The sequence below is a fragment of the Canis lupus genome, chromosome 12 (genome assembly GCF_011100685.1).
Source record: "Canis lupus familiaris isolate Mischka breed German Shepherd chromosome 12, alternate assembly UU_Cfam_GSD_1.0, whole genome shotgun sequence".
NCBI lineage: Eukaryota > Metazoa > Chordata > Mammalia > Carnivora > Canidae > Canis > Canis lupus.
In genome coordinates this window covers 10,882,457-10,903,447 of record NC_049233.1, presented here as the reverse complement: position 1 = coordinate 10,903,447, position 20,991 = coordinate 10,882,457, and the positions used below count along the sequence as shown (strand labels likewise).

General features: G+C 45.8%; 1 protein-coding gene across 9 annotated transcripts in view; it reads right to left on the bottom strand.

Moving 5' to 3' along the window:
* The window catches only part of TAF8 (TATA-box binding protein associated factor 8), a 31,544-nt gene that overhangs the window by 6,132 nt on the left and 4,421 nt on the right, over positions 1 to 20,991 (bottom strand). For 2 of the 9 annotated variants that reach the window (XM_038554051.1, XM_038554055.1), the window contains exons 3-8: positions 20,324 to 20,422; positions 19,912 to 19,974; positions 18,756 to 18,880; positions 14,042 to 14,189; positions 12,372 to 12,514; positions 10,556 to 10,936 (exon numbers count right to left, since the gene is read on the bottom strand). In XM_038554051.1, the coding sequence (XP_038409979.1) occupies positions 10,775 to 10,936; positions 12,372 to 12,514; positions 14,042 to 14,189; positions 18,756 to 18,880; positions 19,912 to 19,974; positions 20,324 to 20,422 (740 nt within the window). In that variant the 3' untranslated portion in view covers positions 10,556 to 10,774. The other 7 variants (XR_005367701.1, XR_005367702.1, XR_005367700.1 and 4 more) reach the window with 7 other exon arrangements.

Genomic DNA, 20,991 nt, shown 5'->3' with positions numbered 1-20,991 from the left:
TCGGGCTCCCTGCAAGGAGCCTGCTTCTCCGTCTCCCTGTGTCTCTGCCTCTCTCTGTCTATGAATAAATAAATAAAATCTTTAAAAAAAATAAAGCTTCAGAAGGAAATTTAAAAAAAATAAAGCAACAGAAAAAAGAAAAGCCTGGCAATGGAATAACATTGTAATATGCTACAGTTACAGTTCTCATTAAACCATCATTATCCCATTTTATAGAAACTGTTTGGTAGTTTAGGGATGTGCCTAAGATTTCACAGCTGGTCAGTTGTGTGGCCATAAATACAAATGTCAGCAATCTTTGTACTAATGAACCACATGGCCCTCTTAGAGCAACTTCAGGATTCTAGAAAAACAAAGCTCAAGAATGTCAGTTCCTTTTACACTGTTTCCCGAGAAGACCAGGCCATTTCATTCCTGGTTTCTTAGTTTTCACTGGCTACCATTTAACTTCCCCTTGGTCAGAAACAGAGGAGCCCCCAGAGGCCAGACTGGGGTCTACCGACCTCGGAGGTGAGGTTGAGGAAGGGATGTGCTCATCAGTAATTAGCAGAGGGACTGTGGTACACTTAGGAGCCATGAACACTGCTCCTAAGTGTGTGGATCTTATTTTGATCTTGATTCTAGCAAGCCAACTATTTTTTTTTAAAGATTTTATTTATTTATTTATTCATGAGAGACACACACAGAGAGAGAGAGAGGCAGAGACACAGGCCAAGGGAGGAGCAGGCTCCATGCAGGGAGCCCGACGTGGGACTCGATCCTGGGTCTCCAGGATCATGCCTGGGCTGAAGGCGGCGCTAAACCGCCGAGCCACCGGGGCTGCCCTAGCAAGCCAACTATTAAAAACAAACATGTTTGGGACAACTGGAAAAATCTGAATATGAACTGGATATTAAGGGATACAAATGAAATCTCTGTTCATTTGTTAAGTATGATATTGACATGGTGGTTATGTTAAAAAAAGAAAGCTATCAACCCACATAAATCTGCCCCCACAGCACAAAAAACTAAGTCTTGACAAAGGTACAAATGTAATTCAGTGAAGGAAAAGCAGCTTTTCAACAAAAGGAGCTGGATCAATTGGACATTTACAGGCAAAAGCGGTGAACTCAGCGGTGCCCCTGGTGGAGGTGGAGGACATGATGATCATGGGCAAGAAGCCCGACCCCAAGTGCGTCTTCACCTATGTGCTGTCGCTCTACAACCACCTGCGGTGCGGGAAGAATTGTGTAGCCTCCCTGCGTGCACGGCCCGCCTGCGGCAAGCTGCACCCACCATCCAGGCACCGTCCCCTCCCTGTGCGCCTGCCCACTGCTGCCCTGTCGCGACATCGCGACACCCTCCCCTGCATACACACGCTGCGTTTTGATAAATTATTGGTTTTCAAAAAAAAAAAAAAAAAAAACTCACATCTTAAATAAAAATGTACTCAAAATAGATTAAGGATTAAAACATAAATTTATAAACATGTTACCAAACAAACAGAAAAAGACTTTTGGGGAGCCAGGGCTGGGTGAAGAGTTTTTAGATCTGACACTAAAAATACCCAGAAAAGAAAACACTGATAAATCGGTCTTCAAAATTAAAATCTTTTTGCTCTGCCGAAGATCCCATGGAGACAACACGAGGATAAGCTGCGGAGTGGGGAGGCGTGTCTGTAAACCACACACCTGACAGAGTTCTTGTATCTAGAGTAAAGAAATCTCAGAACAAAGAAACAATCCAGTGAGAAAATGGGCAAAAGACTCCAATGGATTCCACCAGATAGCAAATAAGCACATCTCACCATTAGAAAAATACAAGTTAAAGTCACAATGAGATATTATTATTGCACATCTGTCAGAATGGCTAAAGCAACCAAAAATAGTAATACCAAATATTGGTGAGGATGTGAGGAAACTGGATTACTCATACATTGCTAGCAGGAATGAAGATGGTACAGCTACTCTGGGAAAGAGATTCCCTCTTAACATTAAACCTGCAGTTAACAGAGGGCCCAGAAATCACATTCTTGGATGTGAATTGCAGAGAAACGAAAGTTATGTTTACATAAAAACTGATACACAAATGTGCATAGCCGCTTTATTCATGAGAGGCCAAAACTGAAAACAGCCTCGAGGTTCCTCAGAGTGTGAATGGGTAAACACACTGTGGTACATCCATACCATGAAATATGACTCAGCCAAAAAACCCAAAGGAACTACCGACACACAACCTTGGATGGCTCTTACTCATGCTGAGTGAAAAAAACCAACTTTGTAAGGTTCTAATTTTGATTCCATTTATATTAACAATCTTTTTTTTTTTTTAAAGTAAACTCTATGTCTAACATGGGGCTCGAACTCATGACCCTTGAGATCAAGCGTTGCATGCTCCAGCAGCTGAGCCAGCCAGGTGCCCCCATTTCAATTAACAATCTGTAAATACAATTATAAAGATGGAGAACAGAAGAGTGGCTGCCGGAGATTATGGACAGTACGAGGAAGGTGCTGGCAGTGATAGAAATGTTCTTTATCTTGATTGTGGCAGTTGTTACATGAATCCACACATGACGAAACTGTACAGAACTGTGCACACACAGAGGACAAGGTGAATCCAAGTAAGCTCTGTGGGTTGTACCGATGCCAGTCTCCTGGGTTTGACACTGCATCTGTTATACAAGATGCTACCGCTGGGGGACCCTGGGCCAAAGGTACATGGGACTTTTTTTTTGGGGGGGGGCAACATCCTGTCAATCTGTAATTTCAAAATTAGAAAGAAAAAAAAAGGTCTCTCAGAGAAAGATGTAGGATGACCTATTTACAGACTAAATGACACAGTCTTGGTTTTACTTTAAAGCCCCAGGAAGAGAGGCATGTGGGTGGCTCAGTTGGTTAACGGTTCTCTGACTCTGTTTCTGAACAGATTGTGATCTCAGGGTCATGAGATTGAGCCCCCCACCCCCACTCAACTCGTGCTCTCTCTCTCTCAAATATATAAAATCTTAAAAAACCCAAAAACTCCAGGAAGAAAAAAATAAAGGAAAAAAAGTGGGAGAAATCGATGAAACAGAATTAAAAAGATGTTGCTCAGTGTTGAAGCTGGGGTGAAGGATATACAAGGAAAACACATACTTTCTCATTCTGTATTTGAAAATTTCCAGTGTAGAAAGTTTCATATAGTTCCCAGGGATACTTAGTCCAACAGAAGGACTAAACTTTTATCTGTCTGCAGTCTTATTCATTCTTGTGACTTCTGAATACAAATTAAGTTCAAAGTACATCATTTGGGGATCCCTGGGTGGCGCAGTGGTATAGCGCCTGCCTTTGGCCCAGGGCGCGATCCTGGAGACCCAGGATCGAATCCCACATCGGGCTCCCGGTGCATGGAGCCTGCTTCTCCCTCTGCCTGTGTCTCTGCCTCTCTCTCTCTCTCTCTATCATAAATAAATAAATTAAAAAAAAAAAAAAAGTACATCATTCTGTTTCATTTGCAAAGTTTTTATTATGATCTTTTATTGAGAGCTCATAAATCGCATTCTTAAATCTGGCTCTGTTTACTACTTTTTCCCTCTGAGAAGTCTCCCAAAGTTATAAAAAATATAAATTTATAAATATACGTTGAAAATTATGCACAGTTTTTACACAACAATAGTCAGGTCAGCCTTTCAACCTTTCTAATCATCTCCCTGGGGCTCTCATCCAGAATTACTCAACAGCCCAAGTGGCAGCTCTGTCCCAAACCCACCTCTCCCCTCAGCATCGTGGCATTGGGCAGGTGCTGCTTTTGGACAGTAGTGGTGAAAGAGGAACAGCAGATGTGCTGACTGGGGTGGCTGCTCCGAGAGCAGAGAAGAGCAAACTGGAAAGGTCTCAGCCCTGGATCTGCCAGGGTTCAAACCTGGGCCTGTAAACTCAGCTGGCCAAGAACTGCCAGGAGCCGGATCACAAACTCAGCAAAGGCCCACTCTGACTCCAGTCCAGTAGGAGGGTTTCAGGCCACTACAAACCTGAAAAAACGCTCCGTAGCTGGAGAACTCAAACATCTCCCGGGCATGCCTCAGGGACTGAGGAGTGGCTCTTTGCCTTCAGGCAATGGGATTGAGGGCCCTAGAGCAACTGTGAGGCCAGAGGAACATGGAACCCGCTGTCAAGTTTTTCAAGTTTTCAGTCACCAACAGCATGGAAGATGAGAAGAGGACTCTGGAAGCAGAGCATCAGGAAAGTTCAGTATGGCCCTGAGGACACTAACCCAGGGAACAACTTGTTTATCCTGTGTGAACTTCCAGGAATCACAGGCATTTTTCTTCTTTGGACTTGGGTTTTTAAATCTCTTCCTTTGGAGACCAGCCAAAGGGGATCAACTTACCCAACATCTTCCTTAACATTTGGGTTTTTTTTGTTGTTGTTTTTGTTTTTGTTTTGTAGGGTACATCAGGATGAAGTCTTCTCTCCCCAGAGAGGAAAAGAGGTGGAACAGATTCAGACCTGCTTCCAGAAGAACACCCTGGCTTGGCCTGCAGGCTCTTCCCAGCCCACTTGCACCATAAGGTAGGACCATGGCCTTCTGTCCGCAATGGACTTTTGGCAGAATGGCCAGGCCCATCCCTCAAAATCTCATTTTCCACCCCCACTCCCCACCATCAAATCTTCTTCCTGTTGTTTAAAATTGGTGATTCCTCTACAAGTCACAGTATCAAATATCCACTGATTTAGGCTCTTGTCCAAGAAAACTTCTTTTCCTGGGATGAGGCAGGACTTAGTTGGCAGTTCCCAAGCATACATCCCACAGAGGGACAGGACAGTCAGGGATAAATCCCTCAGGAGAGCACGCTACCCTACAAGTGCTGATGACAGAGTCAGTGCTGCCCTTAAGTGTCACTCTTCTCTGTGTTTAACATCATCTGTGCAGACCTGTCTTCTAGGGTTCAAGGAAATAAAGTCCTGACACAACGGAAGTACTGGCTGCTCCTGTGCCCCACAGTTTCACCAGGTTGATTAACAAAGTCTGATCGTTACCATCATGCCTTCCTCCACCCAAATATCCAGTGAAAACAGGTAATCTTCATATGGAGTTTGCTATCAAAATCATGCTCAGTCGCACCCTGCTGCCTTAGCTTGACCATGAGGAGGCCACCCTCTCTGCTTCCCTCCAGTGGCTTTAACTGCCCCCAGGAGAGTGGTGTCTGCGTCTCTGTACAAGGCAGGCTTCTTTCTCGGCTCACGAGAGGGACCTAGAAAGAAGAGGAATCCATGGAGCCTGCCTGGTGGGGGCCCCACCTGCTCTCCTTCTCCCTAGAGGGGGACTCTAGGGAGCTCTAGGGTGGTGAGGGCTGGTCCCCAGGCCGCAGGACACTCAACTTCTTTCCAACAAGAGGTATATATAGGGGATGAGTGAGGAGAGGGAAAAGGAAAAGAGGAGCTTTCCCCAAGGCTCAGACCCACTGGGGAGCCTCTCTTTTTTGCCAGGGAGCAGAAAAGACCACATCAGTTGGCCAGAGAAGCCTCTCCGCACCCAGCCTCCAACTCACTTCTTCCTGCGAATCTTGGGTTTCTTCACAGGTCGCAGATAGGGGTTATCAATGACGGTCTCTTCCCCGTTCCGGCTTCCTGATAAGGAGGGGTTCTGCTGCAGGACAGAGGTGTTCTCCTTCTCGGCTCCAGAATCATCCTTTGAGCAAAACCCGAAATAAAGCAAAATACCAATGGCATAAGGAAAGAGATCATGCCCATAATAAGAACTACTATTAGCATCCCTTTCGTCAAGAAATTAGAAGCCTAGGGATCCCTGGGTGGCGCAGCGGTTTGGCGCCTGCCTTTGGCCCAGGGCGCGATCCTGGAGACCCGGGATCGAATCCCACGTCGGGCTCCTGGTGCATGGAGCCTGCTTCTCCCTCTGCCTGTGTCTCTGCGCCTCTCTCTCTCTCTCTCTCTATCATAAATAAATAAAAATTAAAAAAAAAAAAAGAAATTAGAAGCCTAGAGACCATTTTCTTTCTAATGTATCTATCTCTGTCCAAAGAAATGAGCAGGGGCCAGCTATCAGAGGTAAATGAGACCAACAGCTTGGACACGGGGGAACAGAGATCACCAAACTGTGAAACTCCTGAAAAGGCAAGGGCATGAGTTAGAATAGAGCCCTGGCAGGGGCAGGGAGTCAGGGACGAACATTTAGATCCTCAAGGAGGAAACCCAGCCTATAGGAAGATAAAGAAAAAGAGAAGTGACCCATGATGTTTTGCAGGACACAGGGCCAGAACAAATCATGTGCACAGGGCATCTCCTGGACCAAACTGAATGCAAATCATAATTGATCTCCCCCAGATTCTCAAATATCTGGTACCTGCAACAGGTACCAATGATCATATTGCAACAGACGCCAGACATTTCTTGAGCCCTGAGGATTCCCACCAGGGCAAAGACAGCATGAAGGTGCCAACACAGGAATGCCAATGATAATCCCCATCTGTGACCTGTGGGTCAGCTCTTCCAGTTTGCTTTTTGAGGAAAGTGATTTGGAAGAAAAGTTTATAGGTTTATATATATTCAACATGATCTCGATTAAAACATTTTTTAACTATAAAGTGTGTACACATAGTAAAAATAGGTTGAAATATTAAAAACAGATTCTGGGAATATGCGTGATTGATTCTTATTATACTCTCTTCCATTTTCCAAGTTCTTTAAAATGAGCAGAAGCTGCAGGGTAAGGTGGAGAAAAATCACATCAAGGACCTGACCCAGAAGCTCAGGCCAGGCTTGAAGGACTAGAAGTGACCAGAAGAAGCTGTCTGGGCTGCGCCCCCTGGTGACTGGTCACTGAGATTCCCATTCCTTAACTGAGGCAAAAGAGGACCGGACCTCAACCAGGAGATTCTGTGGTCAAAAGACAGCAGGGTAGAGGATACTGTGATTGGATGACATGAATGACAGGTTCTCCCACAGGGATGGCAGGCCTAGGACAGGGACTCCAGTCTCAGGCTTAGAGAGCTTCAAGAAACCCTTCAGATTCTGCTGCACGCCCATCCCCGCCCCACCAATTCTGTTCTCCCTCCAAACCCAGCTCCATCCAGGGTCCCTGTGCTTTGCCTCCCCAAAACCTGATTCAGTGGGATCACAACGTGATCTAGGGTTGTTGTGGACTTTCTAAAGAGGCTCTCTTGAAAACAAGTGCCCCAAGGTCAACCTTGCTCATGCCAGGCACGGGGTCTGACCATGATCGGACCTGCCTGGGATATCTGGCTCCCAATCTTTCTGAAGTTCTTAATGGCTTATTTAGTAACTCACCGCCTGCTCCCCTATTGTCCTTTCTCTACTGGAAGCTCCCTGTCTTGCAGTCGCTGAAAGCTCATTTCAACCATGCCTGAAGTGTTTCCTGAGATAATAAGGATGGAAGGGCCAACCAGGGGCACAGAAAGGCCAGCCCTGGAACCTCTGCCGGAGGGCACTAGGCTCCCTCCACTCGGCTCACTTGTCTCACAGGGCCAGGATGTGGGTCCCGAGTCATCGGACAACAGCTTCTCTTCTCCCAAGTAGAGCTGGAAATGTTGTCACTTGCTTGCCTCTTTCAGGGACAGGCAGCCTTGACATAGGGATAGGAGTGGATAAAAGTAAAGTACCAAACTAACTGAGACTTGCTTCTAAAAGTCTGTCGGGAGCTCCTGGGGTGAGCTCTGGTGAGCCCCACGTACCCTGGGGTGACTGCAGCATCTCACAGTGTCCAACACTGTTTCTCTACACTGACCGTGTGCACCCCTCCGCCCTCACCTCTCTCCTGACCCCCAGGCTCGCACTGCCACCTGCACCGCCACCTGCTCACTCCACATCTCCACCTGGCATCCAGGAGGCGCTTCAAAGCTCTGTGCCAGAAACTGAACTCCAGCCTAGCCCCTGAGCGCCATCTCTAACCTTCCAGCTTTTTAAGACAAAGCGTCCTCCTGGCTTTTCTTTCTCAGACCTCCTACATCCAAACTGTTAGGATAACTTCTTGGCCTGACTTTCAAAGTATAGGTAGGATCTGAGCACCTCCACTCTCTCGAGTGCAGGCACCCTGCTGGACCCACCGGATCTCTTGTTAAGACTACCGCAGCAGCCAGCAGGCCTCCCCCCTAGTCCTGGTCCCTCTGCTGTTCCACACTCTCCCCTGACACCCATCTCACCCCATTACAAGCCAGTTTCCAAAAGCTGCCTGCAGGGTCCGATCTAACCCGCCCTCTGCCTCTCTTCCCCTGCTGCCCTCCACCATGGCCCGACTCACCTCTGTGTTGTTCCTCAGGGCCTCTGCACTGGCTGTCCCTTTCCAGAACGCTCTTCCCCACATAGCCACATGGCTCACTTGCTCACTTTCTTCAAGTCTCTTGTCAAATGTCTCCTTCTCCGTGATATCTACCCTGACCACCCTATTTAAAACCGAAACTTCCATCTTTTACCCTGGATCTTGTCCTGCCCGGTCCCCTTGCCCCGACAATAGCATCTGCATCTTTAATGTACTGTGAATGATTTATTTACATATCACATTTATTGGTGTTCCCCTACTGCCGACACACAGGCTTCCAAAAGGCAGATGTTTCGTTTGCTCTGTTCACCGAGGTATCCCAAGCACTCAGAACAGTATCTGGCACATACAGGGACTGAATCAATACTGGCTGAGTAAATGAATGGTCCTTTGTTCATAAAAGAACAAAAGTTTAGACTGCTATTGTCTGCAGGAGGCAGCTAGTGCAAATACACAAGGGGAAAAAAATGCTCTTATACGCTAATTCAAAATGAATAGCCCCTTTATATGTTCAAGTAGATGGAGAAACAGGAACCAGGTTAAACAAAGTAACCACCTAGCAACAGTCCTTGAAAGACATGCTGCCACTGCTAAGTGGAAGAATAATTTAAAGTACCTGCTGTTTAATTCACTGTAATGACATCTGTAAAGCATACATAGAAAAGACAAATGTCTATATTGTGGTTTACGTATTATAGTTACATTCCACAGTTATATCCATACAGTGGAACACGATGAAACCATAAGGAGGGCTAAAGAAGCTTCTGACCTCTACATACGGAATGCTCACCAAGATATATCAATAAAGGAAAACAAAGGGAGAGTGGTCTGTGATTTGCTATTTGTGTTAAAAATGAGGAAATTGCATCTTTAGAAGGATACATGAGACTGGTGATCCTGGTGGCTTTGTAGGAGGGAAAGTGGATGACAGGGAACAAGGAAGGGATAAAGACTTTTGGCCATACATTTCTTTCTACACGGTAAATTCTGAAACAGGATTCTATTTGTCATTCAAACAGAATAATACAAATAAATCCAATCAATTGTATATCAAGTGTTGCTAGAATCCTTTGCTTGAGGTCTTTTTATATTTATTTATTTATTTACTTTTAATAGAAAAGCAGGTGGTCATACAGCCTAAAACGGTGGGAGGCTGGGGGAGGGGAGCATACAATGGGTGCCAGGAGCTGCCAGGCACCTGATGTCTGTTGCTGGGTTAGCTGTTCCTATTCTTGCTTGTTATTCGTGAGGACACAGATTCAGATGTTAGGGTCTGCAAGCCCGGTCACGTTATCTGGAAAGCAGAGCCAGGCCAGCGTGACTCTGAGGGTCGGGTATTCCTACTCTTTGCAGTCTGGCTTGGCTTCTCAGTGCCCTGGAGCCCCACTGGCGGCTCCAAGGTCCTGCAGCCTGGGTTCATTCACGGCGACCTCGCCTGGGTCATCACCTGGGGTGTCAGGTAACACATCTGCAGGCCATTTAGCTACTTGGTACTTACAAAGGGATGGTAGTTTTGCTTAGAAGAGTCCTCCTTTTCATAAGGTGAACCTCATCTTAGTCCATGACCCAATCACCATATCTCACACCAAATTAACTGAGTCCAACACGGAAGTGTAGAATAACAAGTTCCTCTGCTTTAGGTAAAGCAATGGGCTTCCAGCCCTAATTCTGAAAGGAATAATCCAACATTAAAGAAATCTGTGTTCAAGCAAGGAGGCCTGTCGGCAAATAATAAAAGACAGCAGAGGCAACTTTCCACCCCCATACTGGGGCTGCTGGCTGCCACCTGCTGCATGGACCTTGGAGAACATGCAGAATGCTTGGTTCAACTAAAACCACCAAGGCATCCTTTGCTTCAAAGCCAGGGCTGGTCTTAAAGGATGGATGAATATGGTAAGTGGACCATAGGGCCCTGCAGGCCTTAAAGGCATCTGAGTGTCTCACAGTTCTGTGGCTGTACTTGGCACTTTCTCACAATGATGCAGGAACAAGAGTGGGGTCTTATACTTGTATGTGCTGAGTACAACCCATTGATAACCAGATGAGAACATCCACGAGTTATGAAGGGCACATCTCACCCACCGCTATCCCTGTGCCCGCGCACTCTATCTCCTCCCCTGGGAATGAAATGCCCATAACAAGGCCAACCCCTCCACCATGCCCTGTCCCCTAGATCCCTTACCTCTCACCTACCAAAGACCATCAATCCAAAATGTTTCTTTCTCTCCTGCATCCTCTTTTCCTCTCTACCAGATCATTCCCATCAGCATACTGACATCCTGTTATTTCTTTTATCTTAAAGAAACAAACAAAAATAAAAACGCCTCTCTTAACGCCTTAACGTCCCCTCTTTGGCCACCACTTCATTTTTCTCCTTCCCTTTACAGCAAAATTCCTTGAAACAATTGTCAATAGGAGCGCTGCCCAACAGAACTTTCTGCAATGGCATGTATTCACATCTGCACTGCTCCATATGGTAGCCACTAGCCATAGGTAGCTATCTGAAAAGTGGATGGTGTGACTATGAAACTAAGAATTTGGGGATCCCTGGGTGGCTCAGTGGTTTAGCGCCTGCCTTTGGCCCAGGGCGCGATCTTGGAGTCCCGGGATCGAGTCCCATGTCAGGCTCCCGGCATGGAGCCTGCTTCTCCCTCCTCCTGTGTCTCTGCCTCTCTCTCTCTGTCTAAAATAAATAAATAAACAAACAAACAAATAAATAAATAAAAATAAATCTTTAAAAAAAAAGAAACTAAGAATTTTTCGTTTTATCTCAATTATATTAGTTTATTTTTTAAATTTCTTTTTAAGATTTTATTTTTAAGTAATCTCTACACCCAACATGGGTCTTGAATTCATAGCCGAGATCAAGAGTCCCATATTCCACCAACTGAGCCTGCCGGGCACCCCTAATTTCAGTTTAAATGGACACATGTGCCTACTGTAACAGCACAAGTCTATACTTATGAAGCCCAATTCCTCTTCTCCTTTTTATCCTTACCCACTCCCAAGGCGCTCACCCCATCTCATGGTTTTAAACATGATTGACATATTGGTGACTCCCTAAGTTGCATCTTTAGCCCTAATGGCTCCTCAAACTCCAACTCATATATGCATCTCTCCACCTGACACCACCACCACCTGGATGTCTAATAAGCATCTCAGGCTTCCCTGTTTAACGGGAACTCCTGCCCCTCCACCATCCACCTGGCCCACCCAGGGGTTCCCTATCTTGGCTGAAGGCAACTCCACCTTTCCTGTTGTTCAGGCAAAATGCCTGGCATTCCTCTTTGGCTCTCTCTCTCTCTCTCATATCTCACACCCACACCACTGCTTGGCTCTGCTTTGAAAATAGTGTAAAATCTGACCAAATTATCTATCTGGCCACATTTCATTGTCTTCGCTTCTACACCCTCAGTTTACTGCAGAGCCTCCTAAGATGTCTCTGCTCCTGCTTCTGCCCTTACCTTCTGCAGTCTACTCTCAACTCGACTGACCTTGTCAATAAACCTATATCAGATCCCAACCTTCCTCTGCTCAGAATTCCCAATAGCTCCCACCTTACTGAGAAAAAGCCGTCATGTTTAATATGGCCTTTAAGATGTTCATGTCACCTTGGGAGCTTTGCTGTCCTTTACTACAACAGCTCCCACCTCAGGGCCTCTGCATCTCCTATGCCCTCTGCAAGGAATGCTCTCCTCCCAGATATGTACAAACCTTGTTCCCTTCAGGTCTTCCCTCAAATGTCACCTTCTCAGTCACCCTATCTAGTACCACATTCTCTCATACCCATATTACTTCCTATCTCCTAATTTATCATTTTTCCGTAGTGACACAAGGGCAGGAAGTTTTGTCTATTTTGTCTCCTACTAATTCCCCAGTACTCGAAATTGCCTGGCTCCAGCAGATACTTGTTTGATACTTGGTGAATGGATGAATGAAGCCCCAGGACATGGACTTGTCTCTCACCCAAGAGATCATGTCACACTTGGATCATCATGAGCCCGTCATGCAAGCCCAGAGACCCAGGGTAGGTGGTGTCTACTTCACAGGGTGACAGGCTGAGGGCAGCAGGGGTGAGTTTTGGGGGTACTGTGAAGCAGGCAGAAGGCAGGACCCACCGTGCTGATATGAAGAGGGAGGTTCTCTGTGTCTGTCTGCTCATCCTGCTCCGAGGAATCCGTCTCTTCCATCTGTTGCATCTCCAGCTCCGACGGGAGAAGTGCTGTCAGGTAGGGGATGGTGAAAGGCCTGGCAGCGATCACTGGGAAGTTGGAAGAGAGGCACCATTCCAGTCATAGCGTCCTTGCAGCTGCCCAACAGCCTTACAACAGAGTCGTGAGCAGCAACGAACGACAGTCATGGTGACGCGCTCTCAACACTCAATCAAGGTCACGTGACATCCTACATGCTATCTGTAATCCTTGCCTCCACCCTATTAAGTACAACTGCCAGCCCCATCTTACAGATGAGGACCCAGGCATGGAGCAGCCTCGTCAAGCACAAAGAAACTGGCAGAGTGGCATCTCAATTTAGGCAATCCGACCTCAGAGCCCACTTTTACAAGTATAACTAAACTCATAACTGGGGCTGAATCCTCACAGAGTATCAGCTTAGTGATCCTAGATCCCTCTCAGCCTCATTTCTTGAGCTCGGATATTGATCTCTTCAGCCTAAAGGACTGAAGTCCAAAAACTGCACCTGAGAACTCTCTGGATGCAAGTTATATATCCACCGAACCAGAGGGCACTTCAGGTGAGTAAGCATTCCAGTTCTTCCAAAAAGCACGGATTAAGAGAAAAAATTATTAATAAAACAAAAAACCAGGGGCACCCAGGTGGCTCAGTCGGTCAAGTGGCTATCCTGATCCCAGGGTCCTGGATTAAGCCCAGCATGGGGCTCCCTGCTCAGCGGGGAGCCTGCTTCTCCCTCTGCCCCTCCCCCTGCTTGTGCTTGTTCTCTCTCTCTGTCAAATAAATAAAATCTTAAAAAAAATTAAAAGAAAGAAATCATCTACATATATTTCTATAGCAAAATGTGATTAGCAGGAGACACTGAGATTATTTTTGCTAAGGCTCTGATGTAGGGTCCTGTATTCATTCAGAAAGAGCTAAGCCAAATTCTATCTACCAGCTGTGTGACTTGGAGCAAATGACTTCGTTTCTTTTCTCTAAAAGCCTCAGCTAATGGTGGTGGTAACAGTTCCTAACTCATAGGTTCACGAGAGGATAAGGGGTGTGATTAGTACAGTGTCTGACACTTATGAACTGTTAGTAGCTCTTACTCCAGGCCCAGGCACACATGAGCACTCAATAGGGCCCGGCTGACTGAATCAGTCACCCAAACCAATCTCTCTCACTCACATCTGAAAAAACTGAGGCCTACGGAGATGAAGCAATGTGGGCATGCTGTGAAATGGTGCCACTGAGATGAGAAATTCAGTGACATAGAACCTGTGAAAGGACATCATGAAAGGCAAAGACTGGGGGGTGTTCTGTAACTGCCCTGCCCTCCTACTACCAGGGCTGCCACTTCTACCGCCCAGGGTCAGTCATCCTCAAGGTAGCTGAACCTCAATCTCAAACAGCCAATCCCAAGAGAGGCTATAACATTTTACAGTCACCAGTTAGGGACAAGGCCTGAAGACCTGGGAAAAGGAGCCAGAAATGTCAAGAATAAGCTGCCCCAAGACAAGGACAGAGCTTTCATTTCTTCCTACCATACTAAAAGGGAAGATAGTGCAATTATTTCAAATGACAAGGCAGGGTACACCGAGGGGAGAGATTCTCACATGGAAACGTGCTGACGTCGTCTTTGAAAAGACTCTGGGTCTCGCCTGTTTTCGCCATAAAGCGGGTGAGCGCACGCTCCACATCTCGTCTCTGGGATGCAGCCTTCTCTCGCAGGACCTGGTAGTCTGACACAGGCTCGCGGTATGTCTGTAAGGAGAACAGCAGAAACACTAGAGTAATACCAATGGATCATTCTTGCTGTTGCGATGTCCTTTCACCCTCTCAATGACCCACTGACATTATCTGGAGCCGAGATCCCCAAGAGCAGTGGAAAGGCAGAAAGAAAATTATGTAACTATCACTAATATTTATTTTTAAGTTAAAAGTTAAGAAAGGCACAGACATTTACTATAGTGATTGCCCCTGGCCTTCAGGTAATTTCTGGGACAGCTGGTCTCAGGCATAAGAAATGCACCCCAAAGGAAGAGTGGGAATCCTCCACTCCGACCCAGGAAAGCCTTGACAGGGGGCACCCAATTCCACCGGTGTAATGTGACATCCTGCAGTATGTGAGCGGCTGCTTAAGTATCAGCTTGCTTTCTTTTCTTTCCTTTTCTTTTCTTTTTTTTTTAAAGATTTTATTTATTTATTCATGAGGGCCACAGAGAGAGGCAGAGACATAGGCAGAGGGAGAAGCAGGCTCCCTATGGGGAGCCTGATGTGGGATTCGATCCCTACGGGGAGCCTGATGTGGGACTCGACCTGAGTCAAAGGCAGATGCTCAACCACTGAACCACCCAGGTGCCTTCAGCTTGCTTTCTTAAACCCAACTTTTGCAAAGTGGATACGCTGTCCCAAAGGAGTCCCTCCAAGAAACACAGACTGAGGATATTAATGTAAAAGCAAGTTGAACAAGAAAATGGTGGGCTGGGATCCCTGGGTGGCGCAGCGGTTTGGCGCCTGCCTTTGGCCCAGGGCGCGATCCTGGAGACCCGGGATCGAATCCCACGTCGGGCTCCCGGTGCATGGAGCCTGCTTCTCCCTCTGCCTGTGTCTCTGCCTCTCTCTCTCTCTCTGTGTGTGTGTGACTATCATAAATAAATAAAAAATAAAAAATAAAAAAAAATAAAAAAAAATAAAAAGAAAATGGTGGGCTGACACTCCTCTGGCTCCTAATTATGAGCTCTTCAGCAATCACGTCATGGAGTGTAAGAGAACCGAGATCTCATGAGGATGAGAACTTAGCTACAACATTTTAAACTGTAACGGTAAACTGACATTTTTTTATTTTTTATTTTTTTAATTTTTATTTATTTATGATAGTCACACAGAGAGAGAGAGGCAGAGACACAGGCAGAGGGAGAAGCAGGCTCCATGCACCGGGAGCCCGACGTGGGATTCGATCCCGAGTCTCCAGGATTGCGCCCTGGGCCAAAGGCAGGCGCCAAACCGCTGCGCCACCCAGGGATCCCGGTAAACTGACATTTTAAACATGACCAAAAAAGCAACTACTCTTCATGATACAGAAACTAGATTTTTTTTTTTTTGAAGATTTTATGTAGTTATTCATGAGAGACAGAGAGAGACACATAGATACAGGCAGACGGAGAAGCAGGCTCCATGCAGAAAGCCCCACATGGGATTCAATCCTGGGTCTCCAGGATCATGCCCTGGGCTGAAGGCGGCGCTAAACTGCTAAGCCACGGGGGCTGCCCTGCTAAGCCACAGGGGCTGCCCGAAACTAGATTTTTGAAAGCAGCACTGGAACCACTTGGCAGTATCTACTAAAGCTAAACACATGCATCCCCGATGGCCCAGCCATCCCACTCCTGGGTATATGTTCAACAGAATGCAAACATATGTGCACTAAAAGACATTAATGGGTTGAACCATATGTATATAATTGTGAGTATCTGACAGTTGTTGATTTACAAAAATTGTAGTTCCCATGGTTTAACCTAAGCTAGAATGTTCACAGCAGTGCCATTTGTGTAGGCCAAAACCTAGATTAGCTCAAATGCCAAAAGATTATATATATGTTGAATAAACTTCAACTACATGCAGCAACATGGAGGAATATCAAAAATAATGTTGAGTGAGAGAAGCCACATAGTTTATACAAAATACAACAATAGACAAAAGAATTTATGGTGATAAAAATTAGATTGCCTTTGGGAGCTAGTCACTGAAGGGGAATAGGCACCTTTAGGAATGCTAGTTTATGATGGTAGTGGTGTTTTTTAAAGATTTTATTATTATTATTTTTTAAAGATTTTATTTATTTATTCATGAGAGACAGAGAGAGAGAGGGGGGCAGAGACACAGGCAGAGGGAGAAGCAGGCTCCATGCAGGGAGCCCAATGTGGGACTCGATCCCAGGTCCCCAGGATCATGCCCTGGGCTGAAGGGAGATGCTCAACCGCTGAGCCACCCAGGGATCCCTAAAGATTTTATTTTATTTTATTTTATTTTATTTATTTATTTTTTTTTTTTAAAGATTTTATTTATTTGTTCATGATAGACAGATAGATAGATGGAGAGAGAGAAAAAGAGAGAGAGAGAAGCAGGCTCCATGTCGGGAGCCTGATGCAGGACTCGATCCCAGGACTCCAGGATCATGCCCTGGGCCAAAGACAGGCACTGAACCACTGAGCCACCCAGGGATCCCCTAAAGATTTTATTTTTAAGCAATCTCTGCACCCAACGTGTGGCTTGAACTTACAACTCTGGGATCAAAAGTCACATCCTCAGGGTGCCAGGGTGGTTCAGTTGGTTAAGTATCTTCGGGTCCTGGGATTGAGCCCTGCATCAGCTCCCTGCTTGGTGGGGAATCTGCTTCTCCTTCTGCCCCTCCCCCATTTGTGGTTTCTCTCTTTTTATTTTTTAAATTTATTTACTAATGAGAGAGAGAGAGAGAGAGAGCGGCAGAGACACAGGCAGAGGGAGAACAGGGTCCATGCAAGGAGCCTGACGTGGGACTCAATCCCGGATCCCCAGGATCAGGCCCTGGGCCGAAGGCAGCACTAAACCACTAGGCCACCAGGGCTGCCCGGTTTCTCTCTTTTAAACAAATAAATAAAATCTTAAAAAAATAAGTTGTTATTCTTTGCACTCCACGTATGAGTCATTTAAAAAAAAGTAAAAGTCACATCCTCCACCAACTGAGCCAGCCAGGTGCCCCCATGGCTTTTTGTTTTTCTTTTGTTTTTTAGCTCTGGGTGCTAGTTCAATGTATATGTACACTTAGAAAAAAAATCATCAAACTGTACACTTATTATCGTGCTTTTCTGTGTGTTTGTGATTTTTTTTAAAGTTTACTAAAAAAAAAAAAAAAAGAGGTATTGGAAATATTTGGAAATATTCCCACTGTTTTTAATGTTAATTCAAATGTGTCACCTAAATGTAAGTTCCCCTATCTATACTTAAACACAGAAACAGGATTTTCAGACATGTTTAAAATCTTTTCCAAATAAGCTTTGCACAGTGGCAGTATCGTAGCCAATGGGGTTTATCTGAGCATGATTATTGCTAATTAAAATCTTACCCAGGGATCCCTGGGTGGCGCAGCGGTTTGGCGCCTGCCTTTGGCCCGGGGCGCGATCCTGGAGACCCGGGATCGAATCCCACGTCGGGCTCCCAGCATGAAGCCTGCTTCTCCCTCTGCCTGTGTCTCTGCCTCTCTGTCTCTCTCTGTGTGACTATCATGAATAAATAAATAAAATCTTTAAAAAAAAAAAAAAAATCTTACCCAAATAAAAAATTTAGGTGATTGTGAATTTAGGTGGATTGGATTTATACTTGTCAAAAACATTAAAATGCAAGATCTTATAATTATTTTTAGGACAACTGTTTGAGATGCCTGGGTGGCTCAGTGGTTGAGCATCTGCCTTCAGCTCAGGGCATGATCCCGGAGTCCCGGAATCGAGTCTCACATCGGGCTCCCTGCAGGGAGCCTGCTTCTCCCTCTGCCTATGTCTCTGCTTCTCTCTGTGTCTCTCATGAATAAATAAATAAAATCTTAAAAAAAAAGAAAAAGACAATTGTTTGACCTTCAAGAATCTGGAAATGTAATAGAAAAGTTTTACAAAGGGTGCCTGGGCAGCTCAGTCAGCTAAGCATCTGCCTTTGGCTCAGGTCATGATCCCAGACTCCCAGGATTGAGACACACATCGGGCTCCCTGCTTAGTGATGATTCTGCTTTTCCCTTTCCCTCTGTTCCTTTCCTTCACTTGTGCTCTCTCTCTTTCACTCTCTCTCCCAAATAAATATAACCTTTTTAAAGATTATTTGTTTATTCAGTACATTTCTGTTGTTCGAGGCCACCTAGTTTGTAGCACTTTGTTACAGCAGGCAGCCCTAGGACACTAACACAGAGCCCACTGGTCAAGGACAATGGCTGTGTTGCAATGGTGGGTGACCATCTATTCCTGAGGTATGCACAAATGTCCTAGAGGACTTGCCCCAACAGCCTGCCTGATGGCCACATTTGCACCAGTACATGGGGTGGAGGGGAGGACAAAGGAAGTGTGGAAAACCCCTGGGCACACCACATCTTCCCCAGGGAAGGTGAAACTGCTAGTCTGGCAAACCGAGAATACATCTGAACCATGGAAAACATAAGCCTCCTCTACCAGATTGTGTATCAATGAGGACAGAAATTCTGAGTTCTGAACCACTCTTTTACCAACAAACTTTTGGACTCGAGTCTGACAGTTGGTAGGAACTGAATACTTTTGCATTACTCACAGCCCCCAGTGTGGCCCCATCACTCACCGGAGTTTTGATATAGGTGTGGGGGTCAGGGAACTCAGGGAAGTGGCTGGGGATGTGTGGCGGGTGGGGTCGGTTCTGGCCAGCAGTGAGGGCCTTGGGGGTCACCGGCTGGTTGGTCACTGGAGCTGCAACAGAGTTACAACCTGTTACTCCTACATCCAAGGCTGTGGGTCTCTACCCCTTCCCTCCTTTCCTTGAAGTAAATGCCAGACCTCCATGTTCTCTGTACAAGCACTTTGTATTTCTATCAATAAAGATCCTTTAATGGTTTGAGGACCTGAGGAGGTCATCCTGTAATGCTCGGCCCTGTTGGATGACCTAGGGGGCCAGTACCACATACCACCATCTGCCTGCATGCTTCTCAGGTAGGTGAATGGGGGGCTGTGACAAGGTAACTACATAGGGGAGCATGCCAAGGAGCTAAGGAAATTGAGTGGGCTAGTAGTCTTTTTTTCCACAGAACCCAGATGACAAACACTGAGCGAGGCAGGGTAGGTCAGTGTGGGCTAAGGGAAATAAGGAGGGATTAAAAATAGCCCTTTCCAATGCTACCCCGAGAGAATTTCTTAAAAAGGTGCCAGCGTGAAAAGAGTGCTGAGAAAAAAATCTAGTATATTCTCCCCAAGGTCCTACAAGCAACAACTAGGTACTCCCAAGTCAAGTTTATGGCCTCAGTTTATCAAAGGCAGAGGTCATCAAACTTTTTGTGTCAAGGGACAGAGTAAATATTTCAGGTTTTGCCAGCTATACAGTCTGTCACAACCACTTAACTCTGCCATTATAACATGAAAGCCACCATGGATAACAGGTAAATATGGCTGTGTTCCAATAAAATGTTATTTACATAAACAGGCAGTAGGCCACATTAGACCTACAGGCCATAGGTTACTTGACTGAAGACTGAGGCCTTTCACATTTTTCAAACAGTCCTCTTCTGGGACTGAAGCACAGGAGCCACAGCAATACCTCAGACATGGGTTACCTCTCTGGTAACTAAACTTCACACCCCCATCCTATTAACCTAAATGAAGATCATATTGCAGGTAGCCCACAATGGGAAGGAGCTACAAACCCATCCCAGCCCTATTCAATGTGCATTCATCCCACAACTATTAGTTGAGTGCTTACTTAGTTGCCTCAGTTCAAAGTCACTTACGGGCAGTGATGACCATCCTCTGAGACCGCTTTGCATAAGCAGGGAGAGTGTCCACATTGAAACCTAAGAAACAGGAGAGCAAGAATCACACTGCCCAGACAACTGGCAATCAAACACGGAGTGGGGAGTAATACTGCAGCTAAAGAGTTTGAACCCCCAGCTCGAGGGCTCTGCTGCCACTCAAAAGCAGCTCCAGCAGAATCAATCCCCCAACAGGAAAGTAGGAGGTCTCTTCAATGGGTTCAGAGGAGCCCCCTTTCAGGGAACCCTCTCTCCAGCTAAAAGCAAACCTGGAGACTCACAAGGGAACTCAAGAACATTCAGTGGATGTGGCTGACTCTTGGAGACTATTCTTTCTCTCAGAACTCCACTTTAGCCACACCAGAGGTTTGGAAACTGGGGGTGTACTCACCCATCTCGACAAGTGTGACCACGATATCTGACAGTGTGGGCTGTGTCCTGGCTGTGTGCTCACAGTAGGACTTGGCACTCCTCCCAATTTCTGAAATGTCTAGAAAAGGGTCAAAGGCATAATGTCTTATTCTCAGTTCCCAAAGAGCAAAGTATAGAATTATTAACGTAAGAGCCAGCAATTCTGCTCCTAGAAATATACCCAAGTGAACTGAAAACAGATCATTGCACACCAATGTTCACTGCAGTATTATTCACAATAGCAAAGGTGGGAACAAGCCAGTGCTCATCAACAGATGAATGGCTAAACAAAATGTGGTCTGCACATACGATGGAATGTGATCCAGCCTTCAAAAGGAATGAAATTCTGATACAGGCTACAACAGGGACAAACTTTGAAAATGTTACCCCAAGTGAAATAAGTCAGCCACAGAAAGTCAAATATTTTCAGATGCCACTTATATTTCAGGCACCAAGAAAAAAGAAAATTGATAGGGACAAAAAGTGGATTAGAGGTTACTAGGAGCTTGGGGGGGTGGTGGTGGTGGATGGAGAATTAGCATTATGGATACAGTGTTTCTGTTTAGATGAAGAAAAAGTTCTGGAAATGGCTACTATTAACAGTATTCAATATTGTGAATATAGGGGCACCTAGATGGGTCAGTCAGT